This window comes from Anopheles coluzzii, chromosome 2, assembly GCF_943734685.1.
Source record: "Anopheles coluzzii chromosome 2, AcolN3, whole genome shotgun sequence".
NCBI lineage: Eukaryota > Metazoa > Arthropoda > Insecta > Diptera > Culicidae > Anopheles > Anopheles coluzzii.
In genome coordinates, this window is record NC_064670.1 from 38,855,847 (window position 1) to 38,879,602 (window position 23,756).

At 47.5% G+C, this 23,756-nt stretch overlaps 1 protein-coding gene across 1 annotated transcript in view; it reads right to left on the bottom strand.

Annotated features, from left to right (window-relative positions):
* Nucleotides 1–23,756, bottom strand: part of LOC120949244 (glypican-4) — a 60,806-nt gene that overhangs the window by 7,243 nt on the left and 29,807 nt on the right. The window contains exon 2 of the mRNA XM_040366424.2: nt 6,829–6,996. Coding sequence (XP_040222358.2) covers nt 6,829–6,996 — 168 coding nt within the window. The remainder of the gene's footprint in view (nt 1–6,828; nt 6,997–23,756) is intronic.

The following is a 23,756-nucleotide window of genomic DNA, read 5'->3' on the forward strand; positions in this document are numbered from 1 at the left end:
GGACACAGACACCGAACACGATCGGATCGAACACCTCAGAGTCGCGTAGGTATTCGCAACATTCAAAACACCCAACCGCGCTCGAAGACAAACGTACCTCCACTTAACGCCATCGGTCAAACGGTAAGCGCGACCCACCAACCCCGAAGCAGTGGGGCTAGAGTTAAAAGAGACACACCATACAAAAGGCTACCCTCGTGCAGGGTCCTGCTCCGGTTGACCGGTCGGTTCCGAAACGGGTGAACTGAAGTCTGTCCCGGGCTCGGGCACCGAACGCAAACTCAACGCTCAACGCGGGGTTCCCATCGTTTGTCATTATTAGCAGCCAAATTAACATATTATTTCAATTATCCGGATGAAATATGCAAACAGAGTCGACGAAACTGCTGTCCGTTTCCCAGCGGCGCACCAGTAGTTGTTGCTGGCGGCCCAAAAGAGAGATGGTTGCCCAGCTTGCCAGATTCCAGGGCAGGGAATGGGACGAGAGCGAGGAAGTAGTGGAATGATCGAGCAACATTCCCAACCACCGTAACACTCCGTGTGTTCCGTGTCCCGATGGTCCACAGCGCGCGCGAGCACCTCAAGACAAGAGGGTGTGGGCAGATTAGGGTATTATTATTATACGTCTTTACCATTCTTCTCCAAACGGTCCATTGACAGGGTGGCGGGTTTGGGCTTCGGTGTCATACTTTTGTTTTATGGTGATTTCTCTAGCCAAAAACAAAATAAGAAAAATAGTTCCAAAATGTCAGCTGCCTCATCACTCGCTGCTCGTCACCTGATCCGGCCCGCGTTGCAAACGGGTAGAGCGTGGGGTATTGGGACAGTAAGGCACCACCTGTTGGCCGGGGAACGGAAGCCAGTGCCGAATATGGTCGTTGACAACAGGTTACGGTAATGCAGTAAGACAACACAACAGGTAGGATGGTGCAAGACTACCTTGCATGGGATTCGAAATCGTTGGTAATGAGAAGAGTTGAGGACAAAGCGCGATATGGTGAAGGAGTAGATGTCAGACACAAAAAGGAATTAATGATCAATGGGGTACTGGAATCGATGAAGTAGCAGCACGGCATTAGGCGGTGGAAGCTGCGAAAAGCTCTAACCTGGAAGTTGCTGTACCCTGTCGGAGTCGGGGAGTTGGTTGGATTGTAATTCTTCCCAACTGCTTGGCCAACGGGTAGCAACAAATAGTTTGTCTTAATTTTTGACTTGTACATATTAAGCTGCTAGATTAACGTAACATTTCTATCCTATGGAAATATCACGACCTGATGGTGGGATCGTCAAAAATCTTCACACACACATAGCGTTTACCGTTGATGCATTGTGATGGGCGTGTGGGCGCCAATCGTGGGATGTTGCTTGCTTTTTATCCTGTTTACCTCTCCTGACAGCGCATGAACGCGACATCGAAGCTCAGAATAGCAAATTAGGCAGCATAGCTTAGGGCATTCGGCTAACAAAACAGTTGCTACAATAAGCGATTGTCGCAGAAGGTATAATTTAAAGTTCAGTAGTCGTGGCCGTGGTCAATTCTGAAACAAGCCACGTGGTGAGTGGCTTCCAGATGCCGCCAGTAACCGATGTACGATATCAAAGTTAATGAACCAACTTCCTACACAGCTTGGGGACGTGTTGTGGTTTGAAAATTATCAAGCCCCCTCCGAAGGACACATTTTGCCACCAGTGACAAAGAGGCCAGTGTCATCAAGTGGGATGTTTTTTTTTGAGTCGTTGTTGCCTTTTTTGTGACTGTATGTAATTACTTTATGCTGTACAGAAGGACGCAAGGGGTGGTGGTTTAAGCTGATCTGACGTGTAGGTGTTGCAGCAACCTACACGCAGAAGAGCAGCAGGATGGTCGGCCGGAGACCGAAGACACCGATGTTCATTTTCTTCTGGCAACCAGGTACTATCTTCATTATCATTAAATCATTGATATTCATTGCCTATAAAATATTCACTCAGGCGTACAGTGTCTCCCCCCTCCCCTACCAGCATGCCCCAACTTTGAAGGCAATCCACTGGTCCATTGGAAATCATTTATCCCGACCCAGCACTTAAGGATAAATGAAACCACTCACTACATTGGGGGGAGAGAAATAGAGACAGACAGAGTGAGTGTACCCCTTAATGTTGGAGAGCCAGGTGCACACAACGGGTTTTTCAACTGCTCCAACGATGCAAATGATGCGATGATGTGCATGTGGCACGGTCACGGCAGCGAGAGAATGCAGGAGACAATTTCGTTGGCTTTGAAAAATGGCTTCACTGGTGCCATCTCTAGTGTTGTACGACCGTGCAGAACGTCGTAGGCGACGTCGCTTCTCCTGTCCCTGGCATGGAGGTTGGCTGTGGGTTGATCAGCTACCCGTCACTGCCGTGGCACAACAGGTAATCGGGTTCCGGCAGCCCTACAAAACGGCACACACGCTGACAGTGGTAGGGGCGAACACAGATAATAAAATCACACATCCCGCGCGGAACGATGTGGTGTGTATCGCGAGTAGAGGAAAAAAAAGGGTCGGGAGATCGGGTTAATAGCCACCGATCGAAATGTCATTAAAATGGAGCGTAAAAAACGGCAAGCTATGAATAAATTGGACGGGTCTCACCACCGTTCCAACGGCACGGCACAACCTCCCGTAAACCCTTGATGGAATGCATGCGGAAGGTGCACAGTTCATATAGATATATTTTTATAGTGTCGTGTTAATGACACTTTTTTAAGCCTTTTGCATATTGTAGAAACGTCTTGAGATTCAATTTAGAAATTAGAAACCCTATTTTAATTATCTTAAATACATGACTCATTATACTGCACCGGACCCGTATCGTACAATAAAATGACTTCAATTGTAATAGTGTCTTTGACAGCTTACTGAACCGGCCCCGTCTGCAGGCAGGGAGGGAGAAAGATGTTAAGATAAATAAACCACGACTATATAAACCAGAACCTGACCAGCGCAGGTCCTTTACCCGCCAATACTTCACCACCCCTTTCATCATCACCCCTACGCGAGGGCATCGTGAAGCCATAAAAAAACATTGAAAATGTAAACTGGAAAAGTATGAACCTAACGAACTGCCACCAGTTTTCTTCATCACCCGGACGGAGGAGGCGTTGAACGTGCTTGCTATACCATGATGGAGCTAAGGAATCTTGGGATAGATGGCCGAGTGTCGCCAGCTCGGCGGGCCTGTACCTCCATCACCCATTACCCATTGCTTTCCCAGTCCCGTCGTGTTGGGCATGCATGAGAAGGAAATTGAACATGCATCTCCTCTGCGGGGTGCAACAGAACGGCAGCACACAACATACCACCGGGTTTATACTGTGTGGCTACCGCTCATCGAAGTCGCTTCGCATGGCACAGGGAGGTAGGGTTTGTGGCAGTATCGGAAGCCGTCGGAACTCGCGATGCGATTGCCTAAAGTAAACAATGCCAACCCATCACATCCTAAGCACCAGCAGCAGCAGCAGCAGCAGCAGTTTGCGAAGCGACTGCGTTGCTCTGTGTGCGTTTGAAGACCATCACCAGCGGGTACTGCTGCATTGCTGGGGCTCAGTGGACGAGCCAGTGTTATATGACCACAGGCGCACACACACAAACACACCGATGCGGCCAAGCCTGAAACGTGCGTAGAACGCAAACGCGAGATGGAGGAGCATGATGTCCTCTATTACTTCCTCCATGTTGGTCCGGCACTTCCAAGAAGCAAAAAATCGGGAACGAATCGACCGGTAACTCGGTGGAAGACCGTGCGAGGGGTTTGTACAAACAGAAACCCGGTTAACCCTAGCTAACCCGACCGTCAACGAGAAGGAAAGCGTTCCGTCCAGGCCCGCCCAGGCGAAAGTAAATGATAAATCTTTCGGCAGGATCGATGGTCGTCGGTGGGAAGCATGGAATGCGTTCCGAGGGTTCGAAGCTAGAGTTTGGTGGAGGATGACAAGGAAGGGGAAGGGGGAAGAGGGGGAGTGTTGGTGGCATTCTCCGCTCCACACCCAAATACAAATAAACTCCAATTCCCTTCCTTCCGCTTGGGTTCCTTTTTTCCCTTATGCTCAAATTTCTGTCACCACGCCTGTCTCGCGCCCCGTATGCGTTTGGGTAGCTTCGACGAGGTTGGGAATGAGGAAATGGATGCATACAGATATGCATATACGATGTTAAGCTGGAGACGAAGAAGCTTTTACGATGATGAATCTTTTGAATGCACCTCGGGCATGTTCACTTACTCATCTTAGCTTCCCAGTTCAGTTTATATTCACACCGGGGCACAAGTAAACAACTCTCCTTGCAACGGAACTGAAGAATGGCTTTGGATATATATATCCACAGCCACAATTTGGGTTCTGGATGTTGATTTACAGTTTGATTAAAAAGTTTCCATCACACGCTGAAAGGTGTGATCGTATAATCACCAGGAACATTCTCGTTCTAGCCCAGACAGTGGGCAAATTTGTATCGATCATCGCGCTCTTGTTTTCTTGCTGACGTCTGTTATTTAATTCCTAAATACCACCAGCAATTGACAGAGTACACTGCCTTTCGGGTTTTGTCGTTTTCCCCCTTTTCTTCGTTTCGTTGTTGGATCTTCCGCATTCCACACAATTCTAACGATTCGGTGACACCACACAACGCCACGGACGACAACGACCGGTTAGCTAAACAAACTTTAGATCAGTCTAGCCCATGTCACACAGTCCGTCGCGTCGTCGCTTTCCTGGCACATCTTACCCCACACCTCACCGATTCCCGAACCGTTTCTCTCTCTCCAAGGTGCACTCGCTTATCCACTTGTACGGCAGACGCGCACCGGTGGTCTTTCAACCTACCTCCATCACCGACCCGTCGATCGCATCCGATCGCAAATGGATCCTCCACGCAACGAGGTGAGCAGGAGATGGGCGCGAGGTACGTGCCGACGATGGGCGATAATGGAGGTTGGGAATTTACAACGCCGTGTAGAATGCCAAACATTACACAAGAACGGATTCCACGGTGCAGTTTACGGGGGCCACTTGGGCAAACACGTACCAGCGTATGGTTTGCGCGGTTCAGTCTGGATGACAAATATGAAGAGGAAGCAATGGGAAGGCATGCGGGTTGGAAGGGACGAAAAATGTGGTGAAGAGGATCAGCGGCCAACAGGGTACTTGAGTGGAGAGTCGCCAAGCTGTTGAGATAAGCAAATCAAGCTACCCGAGAAAAAATGTGAGGTGACCAGTACCTCTCTCTCTCCCTCTCTCCCTTCCTTCCTCTCTTTCTCTCGCACCCTATTTTCCTTTAAACAATTCTCGTGGAACGTGATTGGATGCTATGGATTAAGTTGTACTCATGCACAAAAACACTCGAAGGTTGATATTGGACCTCCATTGTCTCACGTAACGCATCCGGTAATTACAGCACCATTCGTTGATGCTGACTAAACGAACCTGAAGTCATCCAGTCGGCGGCTTGCAGCATGCGCACAGTTTGCACAGTTCAGGCTCTCCCTTTGCTGACCGGAATTGCCATCAGAGCTACGCCCTGCCCCGAATGTCCGGCAGCTCGTACTTCGTTCCGGTACTTGTTAAGAGAAATCACACCAAATCGCACGTCCCAGACGAACGATTGAGCTAACACAATGGATGATTGCAAGAGGGAGAATCGATTGGTCCGAGCACGAAAGCCTTCAATCTTCAAAAGCCCGGACCCACAAGGTGTCAAGGCTTGACAGGCAAATTTGTGGTCCCATTTTGTGAGGCAACGTGTCAACACAGATTACACTTCGAGCGATCTTCGTTGCTGTACCGCTGCCGGACGTACCGGGAAGACGGGAGGGCGCGCATAGGAGGCCTGACCCATCTGGACATGCGTCCAGACAACCAGATGTTGTTACTCGATACACAGAATGTAGACCAACGCGGAATGTGTACAAGCAGAGTTATCTACTTTAGGGAGAACGTTTTTCATCGCTACACAGTAAAATGGAGTAGAAATTCTCCACCGTCTAGGGTGGCAGGTTGACGTGCCAGTGACATGGAAATTGTAGATGCCTCACGCTAAGTGTCATTCGTTGAGCGAACGAACCACGCTTCCAGCGTTGCTGCTTTTCCGATCGAATGCTACACAAACCATCAACAGCATGCCTGGAGCATACGTAAATGGAATGGAACAATCTGCCGGGGCCAGGAGATCGTGAGCGATGGCGATCGCTTACCATGTGCACAATCACAAAGCGTGCTAATTTAGCCATTAGGCTACTAAAAAGGAAACACCCATGGAAATGGTTGATGCATATAAAGTGAAACAAAATACACTTTCCAACACGCATGTTCCAACACAGCTGATTGGCTCAATAGATCGGGCCGAATCGATGAAGTTGACATTTATGGACAACATCTGTTTCCGGACATCGGTCGACTTTGTCGGCGTACGGAGTCGTTACGGAGGGAATGCTTGTTGTACAAATTTAGCTGCCATTAATTGTTAGCCAAGTAGGGCCAATTTAGCACCTGTTGGACATCGTGTATCGTCTGTGTGCTTATGTGCGCACGACTGCACTCCGCATGGTGCCTTATCTGGATTAAAAGCGAGTACATGAGTGATTCCCCAGGTTCGTCCACAAGAAACAAGCGTTACCATTTTCATACCGAGTGAACAGTGTAACATGCTGCTGGAATGCAATCGGGCGCATACATACATGCTTGCCGTACAGTACAAGCTTTGCACGTCGGTAGTGTCACCGTGCCGGTGCATTAATTACGCGTGCCATTTTGCCACAAATATGGGACACACACGACGAACCTGTGGCACTGGCCATTGTCTGACTTACCGTTGAAACGCTGAGCCCGGGTGCCGAGCACGGACGAGAGCTTGGAGATGTTGTCTTTGATGTTGCGCTCAACCATCGTTTTAGTGTGCAGGGCGAGCTTGTGCTCGGTCATCTGCGTGCAGCAGGTTCCACCGCCCGGTGGCACCTCGCAGTGTCGGAGGTTTAGATCTGGAAAAAAGGGCACAAAACATAATGCATTATTTAACAACATTCTTTAATAATTAACATAGATTATCTACCGCGGAGGCGGGAAACTCCAAAGAACGGAAGCATTGTATTTGCTTTTTAGCTCACATTCTTGAAGACTAAGGGTCTACAAAAAAATATAGCTGCAGCAATAAACTAACTGTCCCAGCGCAAATCTCTTACCCCTCAGCGCGGATAGCGAAGAGCATGCATTCTTCAATCGTTCTCTAATTTCGACGGCATCTACAATTAATTTACATTGCTTGGTTTAATTGGTACACAGCGGCGGTGTATGTTTGTAACGGCGGCAATGTGTTACAAAAGGTGAATAAATACCGTGCATACTACTGGGAAAGCAGGAAAGACCCGCTTCTTGTCGGCACGACGCCTCGCAAACAGATCGGAAGGCGGAAACATTCGAGAAAGCTTCCACACAAACTGTACACCCCCGCGCAGTCGACAAATGTTTGTCGGGGGTAGGTGCCACCTAGATTAGCCACTTTCCTCGGTGCCGCCGAAAGGGTCCCCCAATAGAGGGAAATGTTGTTCTTCCGCATCAAAGGGCAACTCTATTTGTTTCCCGCAGGTGTCTCCGCTGAAAGCGATGCTTCCTTACTCAGTCCCGAGGAAATGTTCATTCCGTCGGAATATTACAGACACCATTTTACGCTGCATGTATAATGTAGCATTATTGTATGTGTGTATGCTTGCCATCTTTCCATCGAGTACACAGAGAAGACGGGAACGGGGATGGCGGCTACTTTTGTTCCAATGCATGAGACACAAACGGTGCTGTGTCACCCGGTGGAAGTTACTCAAAAGCGCAAGTATGTTTGCTCAGTGCTCAGAAACGGAAAGGAAAGCTGGGGCGCTTCCGGAAGCACGAGAAAAGAGAAGACAAATGAAAGAATCTTTCGCAACACACTGTTATCGTAACTACTTGCGTGGTTAAATACATTATCTCATCGAAAGTGCATCGACTTGAGCGTTGGGGAGCTGTAAGGAAATCGCACAGAAAAGCCGTCGATAATCGCCAGCAGTTCCATCGCATTCTTTGAAGGCGTAACCTCTAAAGGTATTGCTGGGCTGGATGTCTAATGTGTGTTTATGAGCTGGCTAATGAAGAGAATTCCCACACGAGAACGCACGTCGCTCGCCGTTTGACGGACCTGCGCGACGGTTGTACAGGGTTGGCAAAGAGACAGAGCGAAACCACTCGACACTCACACACCCATTAAAGCTTCTCCGCCGTGTATCGTAAAGATAACGGCTTCTTTAACGCCGTGGACATCTTGGAGTACGGCACACGCACGCACACACGCTCCATCTCCGGCTGACTGTGCAGGTTGGTGGGGAAGGATATGTCAGAAGCGGTGGTAAGGGCGCCATCATCGGCCATTTTCGTCCCTACGCCAACCGCAGCGACAGAGCCGCGTTCTTCCCATTGTTGGTCTCATTAAGTGGTTATAATTACCGTGCTATCCCTGGTACGTATACGTATTGGGTAACAAAACTCGAATCGATTCGACAGAGAATAAAATGAACACAACTCGACTTCTACCTCCAGTATGTGTCTGTGTGTGTCTAGAGAGAGGCATACCGTCTTCAGCTATGTCACTAGTGCCTAATAAAGTCCGTACCTATTAACACCTGGACGATGAGTGGTGGAGTATAAAAAAAAGCCCGAAACATAACTATCGCCCGCACGCAGAAACCCAATGGAGCGCGCACAACTCTCCATATCCCCCATTTCCCATGGCACCGTAGGCTGTGTGGCCACTGTGGAGAAGGATGGAATTCGGTGGGAACCTGGCGATATCGTGCCCAACAATTTAACCGGGTTCTCGTTTCTTTACGACGCTATGTCTAAAGACGGTTAAGACGGAAGATCGATCGATTAAGCTTGAGAGCAGCGAATGCTACAGTACTTTGTCGTTTCTTGAGAAGATTCCGCCCAGAGTGTCTCGTTTGCAGGGGAAGGGTTTTGAACGGAATTGAACGGAATAAAGTCGTTGGGCGATAGTAACCGTGCGCATTAATCCCACCCAATACGGGGGATGATGTATCTTTAAGCTTGTAAAATGCTACTTAATCCCACACGACCATTTAGGGCGCCCGGCGACCCAACGATTCTTGTGCGACAAAATAATGCACAGCAGCAGCGGTAGCAGGCCGCAAATCTATCAAACCTAATCCATACTTTCAAGCGGTTACCAGCGACCCGCTGTTAGACAGAGCTGAAGTTGATCCAAAATGAGCTTTTAATAATTCATGTCTCGAGAATTTTGAAAACCTGGTGGTGCAAATCAACCATAAAAGATGGAAACCGTTGTGGGTATAAAATATTCAAACCGCCTGGCGGGAAAGCCTATCAGGGAATGATCACTTCCACACGTAGATCGCAGCAGATCGGTGTGCATAGAATGTAGACCGACCCACGGCTACACCTGTCTTATGTTGCTCGCACACATGTCCAAAATCCGACGGACGAAGAATTTCGTTAGCGCAGCAACATATGTTCCGATTTTCCGGAGACCCTCCACTAGTGCACAGGAGTTTCTTTCTCAAGAGAATGATTATCATGATATTTAACTACGCACCGAAAATAAGCCAGCAACTTATGCGAGGAGAAAGCAAGAACGATAGGAAAGCGAGTGGGATAGGAGAGATGAAAGTAATTTCCGGGAATTTAAATTAAACAAGAATAATGGTGAAATGACTCCACGGTCTGCACAGGCCAGCGCAGAACATGCAACACACAGCACGCCAGGAGTTTGCAGCGAGCGAGCGTGGTTGTATATTTTTTCCCTCACTTCTCTTCCCGCCGAGAGCGTCAGGGCCAGACATTTGTGCGTTTTAAATAAACACTGGCGCAGGAATTCCGATACTCTTGCACCTCTTCCCGCCGTGCCCGATCGGGGTCACTTTCCGGGACGGGCTAAATAAACTAGTTAGCTTTGTGCATAAAGAAAAATTCATCATCACTCTCTATACAACCTACGATGCTGTAATTTTAGCCCAAATTGATCAATCTTTTCACTTCGTAAAAGTCAGACACATTCTGCGGCAGTAATGCAGATACACACTATTTTTGGATGAGGAAGTGCAGTAATTTTGGGTCAATGAGCCAAAACCGAAACCGCAAGATGACACTTGCAGCCCGTCGTTGGAAAGTGCCGCTACCGCGAAGAGCCGTTTTCTGTTTTCTCTTGGCATGAGAATATTTTTAGCTTTTTACATGCGGGAAACGGAGTATCACCGTGAGGGGATTGCATGCTGGACGATGATGTACCGTAGGCACGGAACGGAAGCTGTTTTCCCTTTGCTTATGCATATTTGATCGCTTAGTTGTGCTAGTGGCATGTTTCAAAATAGATAATCGATACAAAATGTGGGCATTCTATCAATTTAAATTACGCTAAAGCGAGAAAGTTTTTGGGAAATATGAGGCACTTGCTACATATCTCGTCTGCGCAGTTGCTGCAACAGAAAGTCCGATAGAGAGGAGTTTGATCCTCACAGCAACATATCGTCGCCCCGGCCAGCCTCTTCAATGGTGGTCTGTGAGTTGTCTCAGTCTTTTCTTCTATTCTTACTTTAATAACATCCAACAGATGACGACATCAAAGTGTGCTTCTCACCTGTGAGTGCTTGTGGTGGAAACTCATAGGTGGATAGGCAGCAATCGATCGGATGAGCAATCTTGCTGTAAATTATCTTAACTTAGGTTGCTTAGGTACTGCTGCGGCCAGAGGGAGCATTCGACGCAATGCGTTCAGTTCGGTACACTTTTCCTTCGCAATTACACCGTGGAATATCGTTGGCATTCAGTTGGTTGAAGCTTATTTGTCCGCACACACACACACGCTTCGGCTTTCGGTGGGAAATTTGAATGCCGTGAGCAGAGCATCTGGTCGAGAAGGTACGCGGGAGGAGGAGCAGTCTCACGCGAAAGGAATGCGCGACCGTATCTTGCCCGGCTATTCGATGTTCAATCAATTGCTCCGTGTATGAGCATGATTGCTTCTATTTCTGGTGCGCTTTGTGCTCGGTGAACGTTTGGCCAGATGCTTCCTGCCTTTCTCGGGGATCATTTTTCGGCCATTGGAAAGGGAGATGGTCAGCAAATTACTGCTGCTGCTGCCGCTGCTGTGCTTTCCCGCCGTTCCTTCCCGTTTTATTTCTTCTATATCGCTCTCGCTCGCCTCTCGGAGTGGAGCAATCATTGGTCCGATTAATTCCGACCTGATCGCCCAACTAATCTCGACGGATACAGGAAGCGATGCTCAAAAACATGTTTGTCAGCATTTGCAAAAGTACACACACTCTACCGGCACCGACGATACCGCGCGAGTAAGTGGCACACATGGAAGGAGTCTGACGCTTTGAGGGTAAAAGTAGTTTCCTTTTAAATGAATCTTTTTGAATGAATTTAAGAAGCTGCTACATTTTTGTGGTGGAAAGTGGTCGATATTTTGGAAATAGTGTATCCCGAATGTCACCCTTGGTGCCTATATAGCACACCACCCAAGATGAGATTGTTAAAACAACAGCCACGCCGGCTCCTACACCTCGAATAATGTCGATTTTACGCCCATAAGCGCACGCACCTGACTCACTGAGCAATTAGTCTGGCGTGAAAAACAATTTAAAAAGCGATCACACGCACTCACAGACACATTCACACTTGAAACACTTTGTCCAAAAGTAGATTCGACGACCAAACTGTGTTCCGGTGTCTTTCGGCAGCGTGAAAATGTAAAGTGCGTAACGCATCATTGAGAATTTCGTTCCGGTCTCGAAATCGATCTCGCTCGCCGCTGGGTGGCTGCACAGGAAAGGCTAGACAACAAACTCGCCAAGCAAACTAAGCTGCCAATGGCTGGTGAAGTGCCGCTGGGTAAAGTGTAGATTTTCCTTTTTTTACTCCCTATTTCCGTTCAAACGTACCTACCACGTGTGCTTGTGTTTTTACTGCAAAAGAGATGAGTCAATTTTTGCCGTCAGAACCAATTTGTTCTTTCAACCATTGACAGTAGGTATCGCTCAAGACAGGGTACAAAATCACCATTAACACCATCGTCATCCGGTTGCAGAAAGGTGCAGAAGGAGGTCCCTTTTTCCCCCGGGAGGATGCGCTTTTTTCCCCGCTTGGAGGGAAATTTCGAACGTTTCCTTAAGGCCGGGCTACATTGATCGTACTCGCAAGTGTAATTTCGATTTTCACTAGCGCATCTGGCGGCGGCTGACCGAAGCATTTTGCCAAACAATTCGGAGCCGCTCCAGAAAATATGTTATTTTTTCATGTTTTTTACTTAAACTGGTCTGAAAAAGCTATGCAATTGATAGATAAAGATGTTGTGCAAGTATTTCAGCCATTTTCGCATCAAAAAAACGATGAAAAAACAACTTAAATTTGAGATCCGGCATGACCATTCCCCCGACGACCAAAAAATCCTTCGGTCAGCCGCCGCCAGATGCGCTAGTGAAAATCAAAATTACACTACGGAGTACGGTCAATGTAGCCCGGCCTTTATAGTTTACATGTCATTATGACACCTTGATAAGCAATTATCCCTGCACAGTGCAAGAAGATGCACCCGAGGCAGACAGCATCCGCCTACTGCACAACGCGTGGAGCAAAAAACAAAAAAAAAACTACAACTGCAGAGGATGGTCTGCAGGCAGTGGACCACCGCACACCGCAAAGGTAATAATTAGCGATCGTTTCGGTTGACCTTTGAGATAATAATTAAGATTTGCTGTACGTCGCCACTGGAGGCGTTGGAGAAGCAAGCACCTTTTTCGAATGGAAGAAAAAAGGAAAGCCGGTATTAGGTTGCTGGAATTCTCCCCGTGCAGTAGAATAAGGTGTAAATTTTCCACACCTATGGTGTCACACACACACATATAACCCAACACGATCATAATTGACACACCAGCCGGCATCGAATGAAAGCCGGGACACAGGAGAGAATCGGAAGTCATTCTAGCCTCATCATCGATGCGGAATTAGTGGTGCGGGTGGTCTCCCGAAGAAAGGTTAAGCAAACTGGGCGACCAACACAATATACCATAGGGAGAAAAAAAGGTACCACACCATGGTGTGGCGTGAAATGCAGGAAAACACCTCCCTAAAATCGATGACGACGTGTGGAGGAATTTCGGGAAGAAGGAAAAAAAAAGAAACAAAACATGACGCACACAACAACGCACACCGGACGCGTCTGGAGTGCGAGAGTGCAGCCGAGAGGTGTGTTGGAAAATTGTTGGTGCGCTTTGGAACTCGGAATCGGAAAGAATGGCCTCAGCTGGGCATCCAGTCTGCGCTTACAAATCGTACGCCGAAAGTTTCAAAGCGCAAGGAGCATGGTGGTACGAGAGCGTGAAGAAGCTGAACAGGGGACAGCGGGACAGGAACGAATCGTACACAATGGGAAATAATAATAAAACTGGCTACAAATCTTAATTGGACACGCTCGGTGTGCGGTTTAGAAGGAGGCGGCAGCCATGTAACCCCCGTGCCAGAGCGGCCACCAAAAGCCCAATGCTGTCTAATGCTGTAGGAATGCACACACACACATACACAGCACACAAACACGGTCACAAATACCCGTGTTTGGGTACGGTTTTTGGCTATGGTCCGTCCGACCGGCGACGGCCGATGGGCACGGCCCGCATCGAAAGAGCGTACCTCATTTACAATTGATTGTTAAATTTAGAGGAAAAACTGCGTTTAGAGTGCAATTACTGTTTGCCACCTTCGGTGTTCCAATTTTTGGCGTCCCAGAAAGACAGAGAGAGAAAAAAAGTCAAGGCAAGAAGAGGTGTGGCGGCAATTGAACATAACTGTCACGCAGAAATCTTACGAAATTGAATTCAAATTCGAAATGCGAACATTTGTTGCGACAGGAAATCAGCATTAGAAAATGTAAACAAAATGCAATCAAATTAACAGTCGAATTCTTCGTCACTCTAAATCAAACATCAGTTTTCTTTCAACTCCCTGCCATGACATCATCACTACACCCCTTCGCTTTATCTAATTGTTGAACGTTGCAACAACGTAACGCAAGAACTCCTGCGGTGAACGCAATTTCAACAACTAAATCTCACACCGAGTTTATGCCTTAAAAAACGATTACAAAGCTTCTAACAGCTTCAGCAAACACTCAACAAGTAATCGGCTTTTGAGGGATGACGAAATGAAATCGAGAGTCTCTTGTTAATAATGTAGCATCCTGGGGACGATCGACGCCAAGTACATGCCACCGGCATTCCCGCGTTGACCACTTGAGTGTTCCATCAGCACACAACAAGAGGACGAATACGGTCCCTTCGAACTTTGTTCGATAAAACCGTACTGTACACAACACCCTCAGGTCGAATGCCAACTTTCCCTTCGTTGTTGAGCAGAAAACGTCATGTGTTGCAGTTTTTTGTTGTTGTATTTGTTCCCCTTTCAGACTCACAAGCACCGGCGCGGCCCACCCGTCAAGGTTGGGCGAAAAGTCTGTTGAACTCGTTGATTGGATCGCTTCCAGCTTCCAGGTTCGTTCTTGACGTGGTTCACGGGCACGAAAAAGGGGTTGGATGCCAGATTTTTCACGCTCTTGCTGTGGCTGCATGACGTCAGAGAAAAGTTTGTTTGTGCGTGTGTGTGTGCGTGTATTAGGGCAGGCGGGGATGGATTTTTGGGGTTGATTTGTTCGTGTTTTTTCTTTCCCGTCAATGCCCATAATTCCCAACGTCTTTGTTTCCTATTGCGTTCGCGTGTCTTGTTTTCTTCTTCTAATGAAGATATTAGGCGGCAGAGTAAGGAAGCGATTGCCTCTGCCCGACCCATCGGAAGTAGGAAACGGGAGATGGGAAGGTGTAAAATTGGGAAAAAGCACTCCAACCCGGGGGCCCGGGGGTCAGCAATTAAGCGCTTAATAAGCCACAAGACTTTACATACACGCGCAGCAACTGTGGGCTGTGTGGATTGGAAATCAAAGCTCTCGATCTGCGCCATGAGGTGTGTGGTGTAACGCTAAAGACAAGCACTAACACCAACAAGAAACAGTCCTACCTGACCCGGAATTGACTGTGAAAATGCTGGCAAGAAATTTGATTACAAGAGAGGGAAGTACGGTAGGGTAGGGTAGAGCCACCACAATCCAAGATTAGACGCAAACGTGAGATGGACGATTTTTATCCCACCAAAATTCCCACCGAACCTGCACTTGGGGAGGAGCCGTGCGAGGAGCGACCCGCAGGGGCAAGGGGGCAACAATAAAGAACGCTCACTGAGAGAGGAAAGCCCGTTGAAAAGCGTCTTGCGATCGAATTAATGCTCGAAAAATATGCAACTCATAATCGCTCCAGCCAGTGCGTTTAAGTATGGGTTTTAGGTCGTACCCTTAAATGGGGGGAGTCGAAGGATATGGACGGCGGGGTGCTGGTGGTAGCCACAATGATCACAATGAAATAAAGCGCTGATCACCATTCACATTTTCTTGAGCGTATACTTCTCGCGCATCATAATAAAGATAACAAATGTAAGAGTCTTTTTTTGTGAGTATCTGTGCGTTGAGTGTCGTTGCTTCGGTTCTCACCGGCTACCGATCGCATGTTGGCCTACAGAGCTAAGCGAGAAAATGAATGCCGTAACTGCCGTCGCTTCCTTCTCCTGTTCGGGGGTGCGCGGAGAAGGTTTGTTTTATTAAGGTAGCCAAGCACCGAAAACGAGCAACCGCAACTAATAAAACAATAAACCTGTAAGTACACGGGGCACTAGACGAGCGTCCGGCTGGCCAAGAGCTGTGAAATAAGCACAAAAACGCGCGCCAACCATTCTTTCACGGTCAGTTGCATCGGTTGCTGGGAGTTTTGTTTTCATTCGCAGTCGAGTTTTTGCTGGCGGGAAATGGACAGTTTCTGTTTACAGCTTTATCGCTACATTATTGCGCGCCCAACGACTACATTTTAGGCTTGTGTTGCATGGATGTGCTATGTTCTGCAAGAGGTGTCTTCCTGAGGGTGTCCAGAGCCTGTTGGTAGATGCAGCGGGAGCAACGGTTAGCTTCACAAGGATAGAGAGCATGTGCCAGTCCACGTTCCACATCCCTCTCCGCAAAGCATCCATCCGTTCTCGTTGGCGCTGCATTCATGTCAGAACGTTTTGACCCTTTAATGCAGCTGTTATTCGCTCAATTTAATGCCGATAAAGGTGGTTGTGGTTGTGTGTGCTCCGGTTGGTGGTTTTCCTTTCCTTGCCTTTCGCCCAACACTTCCCATCTCCCCATGACCGCAGTAGGAAGTCTAGTGTGTATGTGTGTGGGGTTATTTTCCTTTCTCCCTTGGTTCCATACATTCGTGTGCCATTGTGTATAAGCTCTGCACCTTTTTCTGTCTAGAATTTCTCCCTTTCTACTACCTTCAACGGCGTTTACACTTGGTGGTGGTGTTATGCGCTGTTTCGATCGAGTCGCGAGGCTCGCGTGTAGCATCTTATCTCTTCCCTTTCTCTGCTATCGACCCTCTCCTCTTACGGCAGCACCCTTCTACTATGCCTCAACATTTTTCTTAACCGTTTTTTTTTAATCTTCCTTCTCCAGTTGCTCGTTACTTCGGTGTGGATTTTTCTTCTTTTTCTCCCCTTGCCCGGCCTCGGTCCCGTTGCTCGATGCGTTACAAACAGGCTGCGCTATGCGATCGTTCGCACAACCCGAAGATCCATAAAAAAGCCCAATTCATTTCGATCCGCGCCCCCTTCTCGTCCCACAGCTCTGCCCCCACCCCTCACCCGAATACCAAATCATCTTTCTTTGGTGCGCCCCGGCAGCAGCCCAACTTTTGCCCAATCCAAAGTGCCTAATAATGCGTTGATTATTATAACCTCCCCGAGAGGGTGAACCCACCACACGGGTTCGCCATACCTTGCCGGGTTGCCGGTGAGCGAACAGGAGAAAAGGAAAGAATGGTGGCGAGCATCGAAACCCCGGGGTAAACAATGCATCCCCGGGGACCTGCGACGGGTGCGGAGCTCCTTTTGCGGGTGAGTTTTTTGCGTTCGAAGATGATCGCAGCACCACACAATACAGGGCTGAAGAAACAGTAAAGCTCAGTGGGGTACGGTTGGTGCGTTCTGGTTGGAATATTAAACAATTTTAAATATAGAGATAAATTATTGTTGATAGAGAGTGTGTGTGAGAGACAGATAAGGAGAGCGAGATAAAATAATATCTTTAGTATGCAGTTTTTAAAAGACGAAAAGAAATTAAAACTATCTTCAGCATACTGTCAATAAAACGTGGCAAAGTGGGCAAACTGCAAATATGAATATTGCATTATGTGAAAACACTTTGAACAACTACTGTAAACTGTTACCTTTTTTAGGTTTGTTCCGATTCCATCTACAGATGAAGCATAATCGCCCGCCAACAGGTTCGATCGCGCAGAAACAGAGACCAACGCGTTCGAACCTGATCGTGTCCGAACCGTTTCACTAATCGCTCGTGGCTTGATCTTGCGCGGTGGATATATTATCCCGCTTGCTTCAACGCCCAAGCAGCCCAACCGCAGCCCATCCAAAGAGAAAACGGACTCGCGAATCAAGTCGAAACGCGAACGATAACACAAAAAAACACACACAAGAATGCAAGGCAGGGAGGAACATGTTTCGGTACCGCGGGTCGGAACAGGCTCGAAGCGTCCGCGGACGGAAGGAGCTAAGTAACGACCATGGGAAATAAAAATTCTTTCATCATCCTTTTCGATCGCCCATCCAAACCGGCCCAAGGGGAAGCTTGCTGAAGAACTGACCCTTGTGGGAGCTCTGTCGAGAAAGGTGTGCGCGTGTGTGTGTATGTGTGCTCGAATAAACGATGCGAACGATTCATCGACGGGAAGCGGGCCACTCCACCTGAGATCGAGGGTGGAAAGGGGGATCATCGATCGTGCAATCGAGGAGCCGATGCACAGTACACCCTAACCATGGAGCCACCAAGCCAAGATGATCACGTGCACGTGTTTGTATGTGTGTGAGTGAGGAATTTTTGGATCTTTGGTAGGCAGAGATAGATACGGATTTTCTCCGTTCATTCTTGAGTCTCATTTTCCGAACCCATCACACGCTCTGTCTCTCTCGGTCCCCCGTGGCAATGATTTCTTTTTCAGAGGATTGGCTGACTTGGAGTGCTGGGTCCGGTACTGGGCCTTATTTTACTGTTTCATGAGCATGAGCATGGATCATACCAAATGGCTGGCGGGCTGATCATTTCGGCTGGTGTGCACAAAACGGCCCCAATCGTCTTCATCTCGGGCATTGTATTCTTGCTGGTTTGTTTTGCTTTTCACCTTCTCCAAAGCGAACAGTTTCATTCATTAGTTTTTGGTACTCCCATAGGGAGCCTTCCATTTTGTGCGTGCGTGATTCATCGACTGTGCGAGATGGTAGAGGAGCGGAAGTCATAAGCTTTAAGAAAAATAATATGATGAACATGCCTGTAACATGTTTCAAATGTAGTACAGTTTCGAGCATTATATCGTTAGTTAAATAAGAAAATTTGATGACTCACTCCGACAACAACATTCTTCAAGCGACGCTCCAACATGCCCATCAAATAAACACCAAACGAAGGAAACAGAAAACCTGTGTTTGACTCTTTTCTTGTGAGAGTGTATCGCGAGATGCTCCGTTTCCTCATCTTTCTTCCCTTCGTTCCAGATCCCATAAAACAAGAACATATTGGAACCGCACCCGGGCCCAAACAACACGCGCATATCAAATGAATCCCATTTGAATAAAACGACCGCAGACATAATTGCACCACTTAATACAGGAGGCCATCACTCAATCAATGTGCAAATATTTGTGGATTCTTGTGGAATCCAAAATTTAATTTGCAATCCTTTTTCATCCCCTCGGCCACACCGCCGTCCCGTTTGATGGCGTGTTTCTTTCGGTTTGGAGACGGTGACTGCACAGGAGGGTCGTGGCAGTTTCCCGGCAGCCTACCCCCCACGTTTGTCCAGGGCACGAATTCGCCGGCACAGCAAGAATTAACACTAATGCGAAGAAAGAAAGAGTTAAAAAAACAACAGCAGAACCGAAGAGCTGTTGATTGAGGCCAACAGGGCGAAAAGCACACGGCGTCCGCGTGTTGCCGCGCAGAGAGGGAACGGAAAACGGATTGCTTTTATTTTACTTAATTTTTTCTTTTTGTAGATATTCTCGATCGATTCCTCTTTGGCGAAGGCCGGTGAAGTTCGTGCTGCGGCTGGACACAGCTGGTTGGAATTTGCATTTCATTTGTGTTCGAACGCTTTTCGAGGGAAGGCGACGCAGGATCGACGATCGGTCATTATGATCACGTTTGCAACGTGTTTGTATACGCCGCGGCTTTCGGTGGGGAACTATGGGGATGGTGGCAAAATCAAACGGCAAAGCGAAATACCATCACCACTCTTATCTATCAAGTTTATCTCTACGCAAAGCGACTACCAAACGAGGATAAATTCCTTTGCTCAAACAGTTGGACAAGCTCAAACAGCTCTTTCCCAAGCGGGAGGTGATTGTTAACGTTAAACAATATTGTTTACTTTGCGATTAGCAAGCTTATAAAAACAGAATCAATTTCTGACGTACTCATGGTTAGATTAGCTATCCCATCTTGCATCTTTTACGACTTATTACTTTCCCAACCCACTTACTCTCGCATCCGCCGTTCGCTCAAGTGTAGTATAATCACGTGGTGGTGCTTTTAGGCCATGTTCAATCGAGCACGTTGATCAAAGTTTAAAGTAAAACAACCAAACGAATGGGATCTTCGAACCTGCCACTTTTAACCTCGCCATGGTTGCGCCGTACGCTGCGCGATTGCGAAAGTAATTTCCCTTTTCGCAAAATACGAAGAAAAAAAAAAAAAAACAGACACAACAGTCCCCACACAAACGAACGCGCGGGGCTTGGCCATTTTGCGCCGGTTCGTTTGCTCGCCACTCACCTCGAAAGATAAATCATTCCCGCTCATGTTAGGCGGCGACAATCAAAGCCAACATATTCCTTCCCTCACTGCACTCTCTTTCTTTGTGGTTCCTTTCATCTTTTGCTTTAAAATCAACTTAAATCGCTAGAGATCGCGAAACGCTATTGCGCTCCCCTCGCGTCCGGCCAGTCCCATATTCGCGTTTGATCGTTTTGCTTCCGTTTACAGTACGTTTGAAGCTAAATTGCTTGCCATTAAACGAAGAGTATGGCGATTGCATTTGTAGCTACCAAAATATGTTGATTATATAAATGCTTTGTTCTTACCGTTTGGAAGGTTTCATTTGCTTTTAAAAACGTATGCAATGTATTGTGTTCGCTACCCAGAAAAATCAAACCTTCGCCATCACTGTTAACAACATTTTTCGGCCGCTACTGTACGTTCAAGTGCCTTTTCCACGGGTTGAACGGTGCGCCACAAAAGAAAGGTGAAAATTCCGACTCCAAAAAATCGAAACGAAACGTCAAACCCGTTTGCTGACCACTTCTTCTCTGTTATCTCGTCATCATGATAGACTTTTTGATGCTTCCTCCTCCTTTGTGTGCTGGATCTCGTGCTCTTTTTCACCCTTTTCGGGATGGCGAAAGAGCCAGCCAAGATCGCCACTCACACCCTCCTTGTGGCGTGTACTAGCATCTCCTTGCGCTTACCTTCACGGGTTGTGGTGGTTGTTTGTGCCTGAAGTGGTTCCCGCGTTTGATCATGCTGCCCGTGACCACCGGTGAAGCGAGCGAGAGAAGCACACGATGGAATTGTTTCGTGAGTGCGCATCTGTGAGTGCTTTTGTGAATTGGAGGGTGAAGGGAGGTTTGCTGCATTATTTAATGGATTCCGAAAGGGCGGGTTTAGAGACTATGTGCGACCAGCCAGTGCGATGTGTAAAAGAGTTATAAATTTTGCTTGTTCGAGACCCATACTGGCATACTACAGTGTCGAACTGTAGCTTCAAATTGAATTTAGTGTTGAGATCAATTTTCTAGTTACTTTCCACAGGAATCTTAAGCTTGTATTTTATTGATTCATTAATGACTGCAACAAATCGATAGACCTGATGTGTCCGTGATAAAAGTCCACTTCGATCTCAGACACACTTACGAAACTTCCATTATTATGCTTACATTATGAACTCATTAAAATATCTTCCTGGGGGCACTGCAACATCCAAAGAGCTTACACTTTTAACACACTCCAAAATGTAGATAGCTTTTTCTTCCCTTCGACTTCGGTCTGATTCATTAAGATAAGAATGATCGTTCAAGAATGCCGTTCCCTATGGGGCAGCGGGTTGTAGTTGTATCAGACGCCAAACGGCATATGCTCACACGGCCACCAATTGGGAGGGAAGTGAAATGTGTCACGATACTGGGTGATAATTTGGTTGGCGCCAGCTGGGGAGAGATCGTTAAGGCACCATGGGATGAAGTTTATTTTCTCTTTATTTCGACCCCCTTGTTGGTGCCCGGAACCATTAATGACCTTCTACCTTCCGTATGCTGTACAATTCCGTAACCGCTGTGGATAGGTTTCGGTTTCAACTCGGACTAGAAAGTGTCAGAAAATGCACCTGTCACATGTGTGCCCCAGCTGCCGGTGGGATTGGTCATTCCCAAGTGTGTATGTGTGGTTGTGCATGAGCCATCTTACAACTTTAGTCTCGGTGCCGGTAATGTCAACGCCACCGAGAGAAGCAGTAGGAAGAAAATGCAACACTTTCCAAGAATTACTAGTTCCTATCGGTTGCTTTTCAACAAGAGCTCCACATGTGCAACCACACTGATAAACTAGCACACATTGCTGGTTTACACTGGACAAAGGGGACCAATGTTATAGTCAATGCTTCAAGGGTTACATGTTTCTTGGCCTAATCTCTAAATAATGAGTCCACTTTAGGTGATTTAGGAGTGTGCGGGCGCCGCCAGAACCGGCAAGGTATGCGCCTTCGAATCCCGAAGCGGCACTGCCTCTATCGGTCCACCCTTCCCACCCTATCCGGGAGTCTTCACAGATCTACCAGTCAAATAAATCATGTTTCCCCGGCTACTCCTGCTGCGATTTCCTCCTCCTGTACCACATAAAACCTATACACACATTCACGCGCGCGCTCCATTGCCTCTGCCTCGCACTGTATTATCTCATCCAGTTTTTTACGCCGTTTCGTGTGTGCTTCTTCTTCGCTTTTCCAAATCATTGATCCTCTCCGTGCAAAGAATGCACCCAAAGGTACTGGGGCCGGTCGCGCTACCTTCTTTTTTTGGTTGTTGTGTCTTTCGCTCCAAGATCTGTTCCTTCAGTGTTTCGTTAGTCCGGGGAAGTCAATCCTCAGCACTGTGACCGTCACGCACCGAGGGCAATACATACAGAGACCCTTAAACTTGCGCGAGAACGCAACACGAACGGTTCTCCCGTGTGTGTGGTCACGGAATTCCTTTTCCCTCTAAACTTTCGACCTAAACGTACGTTTCACGCAGCGCCCAGTGCGCGCATTTTCGTGGAGCGGAAAGAATTTTAAACCCCATCGCGTCTCTAGATACGTGCACAAGCGGCCGTCCACTACGGCGAGCAGACCCCATCGAAAAGCGACAGTGATTAATATTTATCGAGATACTATGGTGGTGGTTGGAGTCTGTGCCGAGATCGCCAGGATTGGGGTGAGAAGAAGCAGCGTGTTTTAATCTAGATTAAAGCTTTGATAGAAATAAAGCCTTCAGCGTGTGTTCAGATGCCGGGCGAGGGCGAAAGAGCGATTCTGGGACTGGGAGACTTAATGATTTCATTTCGAGCATCAGTTGCAGATTTACAATGATTTTGTCTCATTAACAGTCGGATCGTATCGTACAGGCCGAAGAGAAACAGCCAGTCGCGTGGTGGCGTTGCTTGGAACTAGTCCAGATGGAGCGATACGGTGTGGATGGCGCGACCGAGTGTGGGAGATTAGCCGTGGATAACATAACTTGTGGATTTCGTCACCACCTACTCGCAGCAGCAACAGGGTGTAATCGGTCGATCAGTCGTTGTTAAAGTGGCACAGCAGCCGATCAATCAAGCTTGGGAAGGGGAGAAGGTTTGAGTCGATAAGATCGGGTTCGCGACCGTTTTCAACAAACCAGATTTATACAACGCGGTTTTTGGTAAATGGAAACATATTTTTAACAGCAAAGAATTGTTTCATACATGTTATTAGAGCAAAGGTAGTTGCAATTTAATGTCATCGTAAAGGAAGTCCTAAAACCTCCACTGCTTTTTTCATCCCTATTTCCCACTTTAATAACTTCCCAATGGCCAACATCTGCTCCGGCCAAATCCGCATATTTAGTTTCCAAAACCCAAACCAAAGCATAATCTCCGCTAAATCTTAATCGATAAAATCGATTTGCTGCGCAAAACAACGGGAAAGAATGCCAAACGAAAAACGGACCAAATCTGTCAACAGTGATTTCGGTGACAATTTGGTACCATTTCCTTTTCACTTCCGGCTTTAAGACATCAGTGTGAAGCGTAGCTGCTGCTGCTGCTTCTGTTTTTGCCCCATGCACCCTACATTTATAGCTTATGCGACCCACACTATAACGCATAAAGTTGCAACAGACAACGAATGCCGAAATCATAATAGCAAAACCCGTATCGTCCCAGTTCCCGGGACCACACCACCACTCTCAGCAGCTAACCACTTCTTGCATGAGAATAGAAAAACAACACAAAAATCAAATGAAC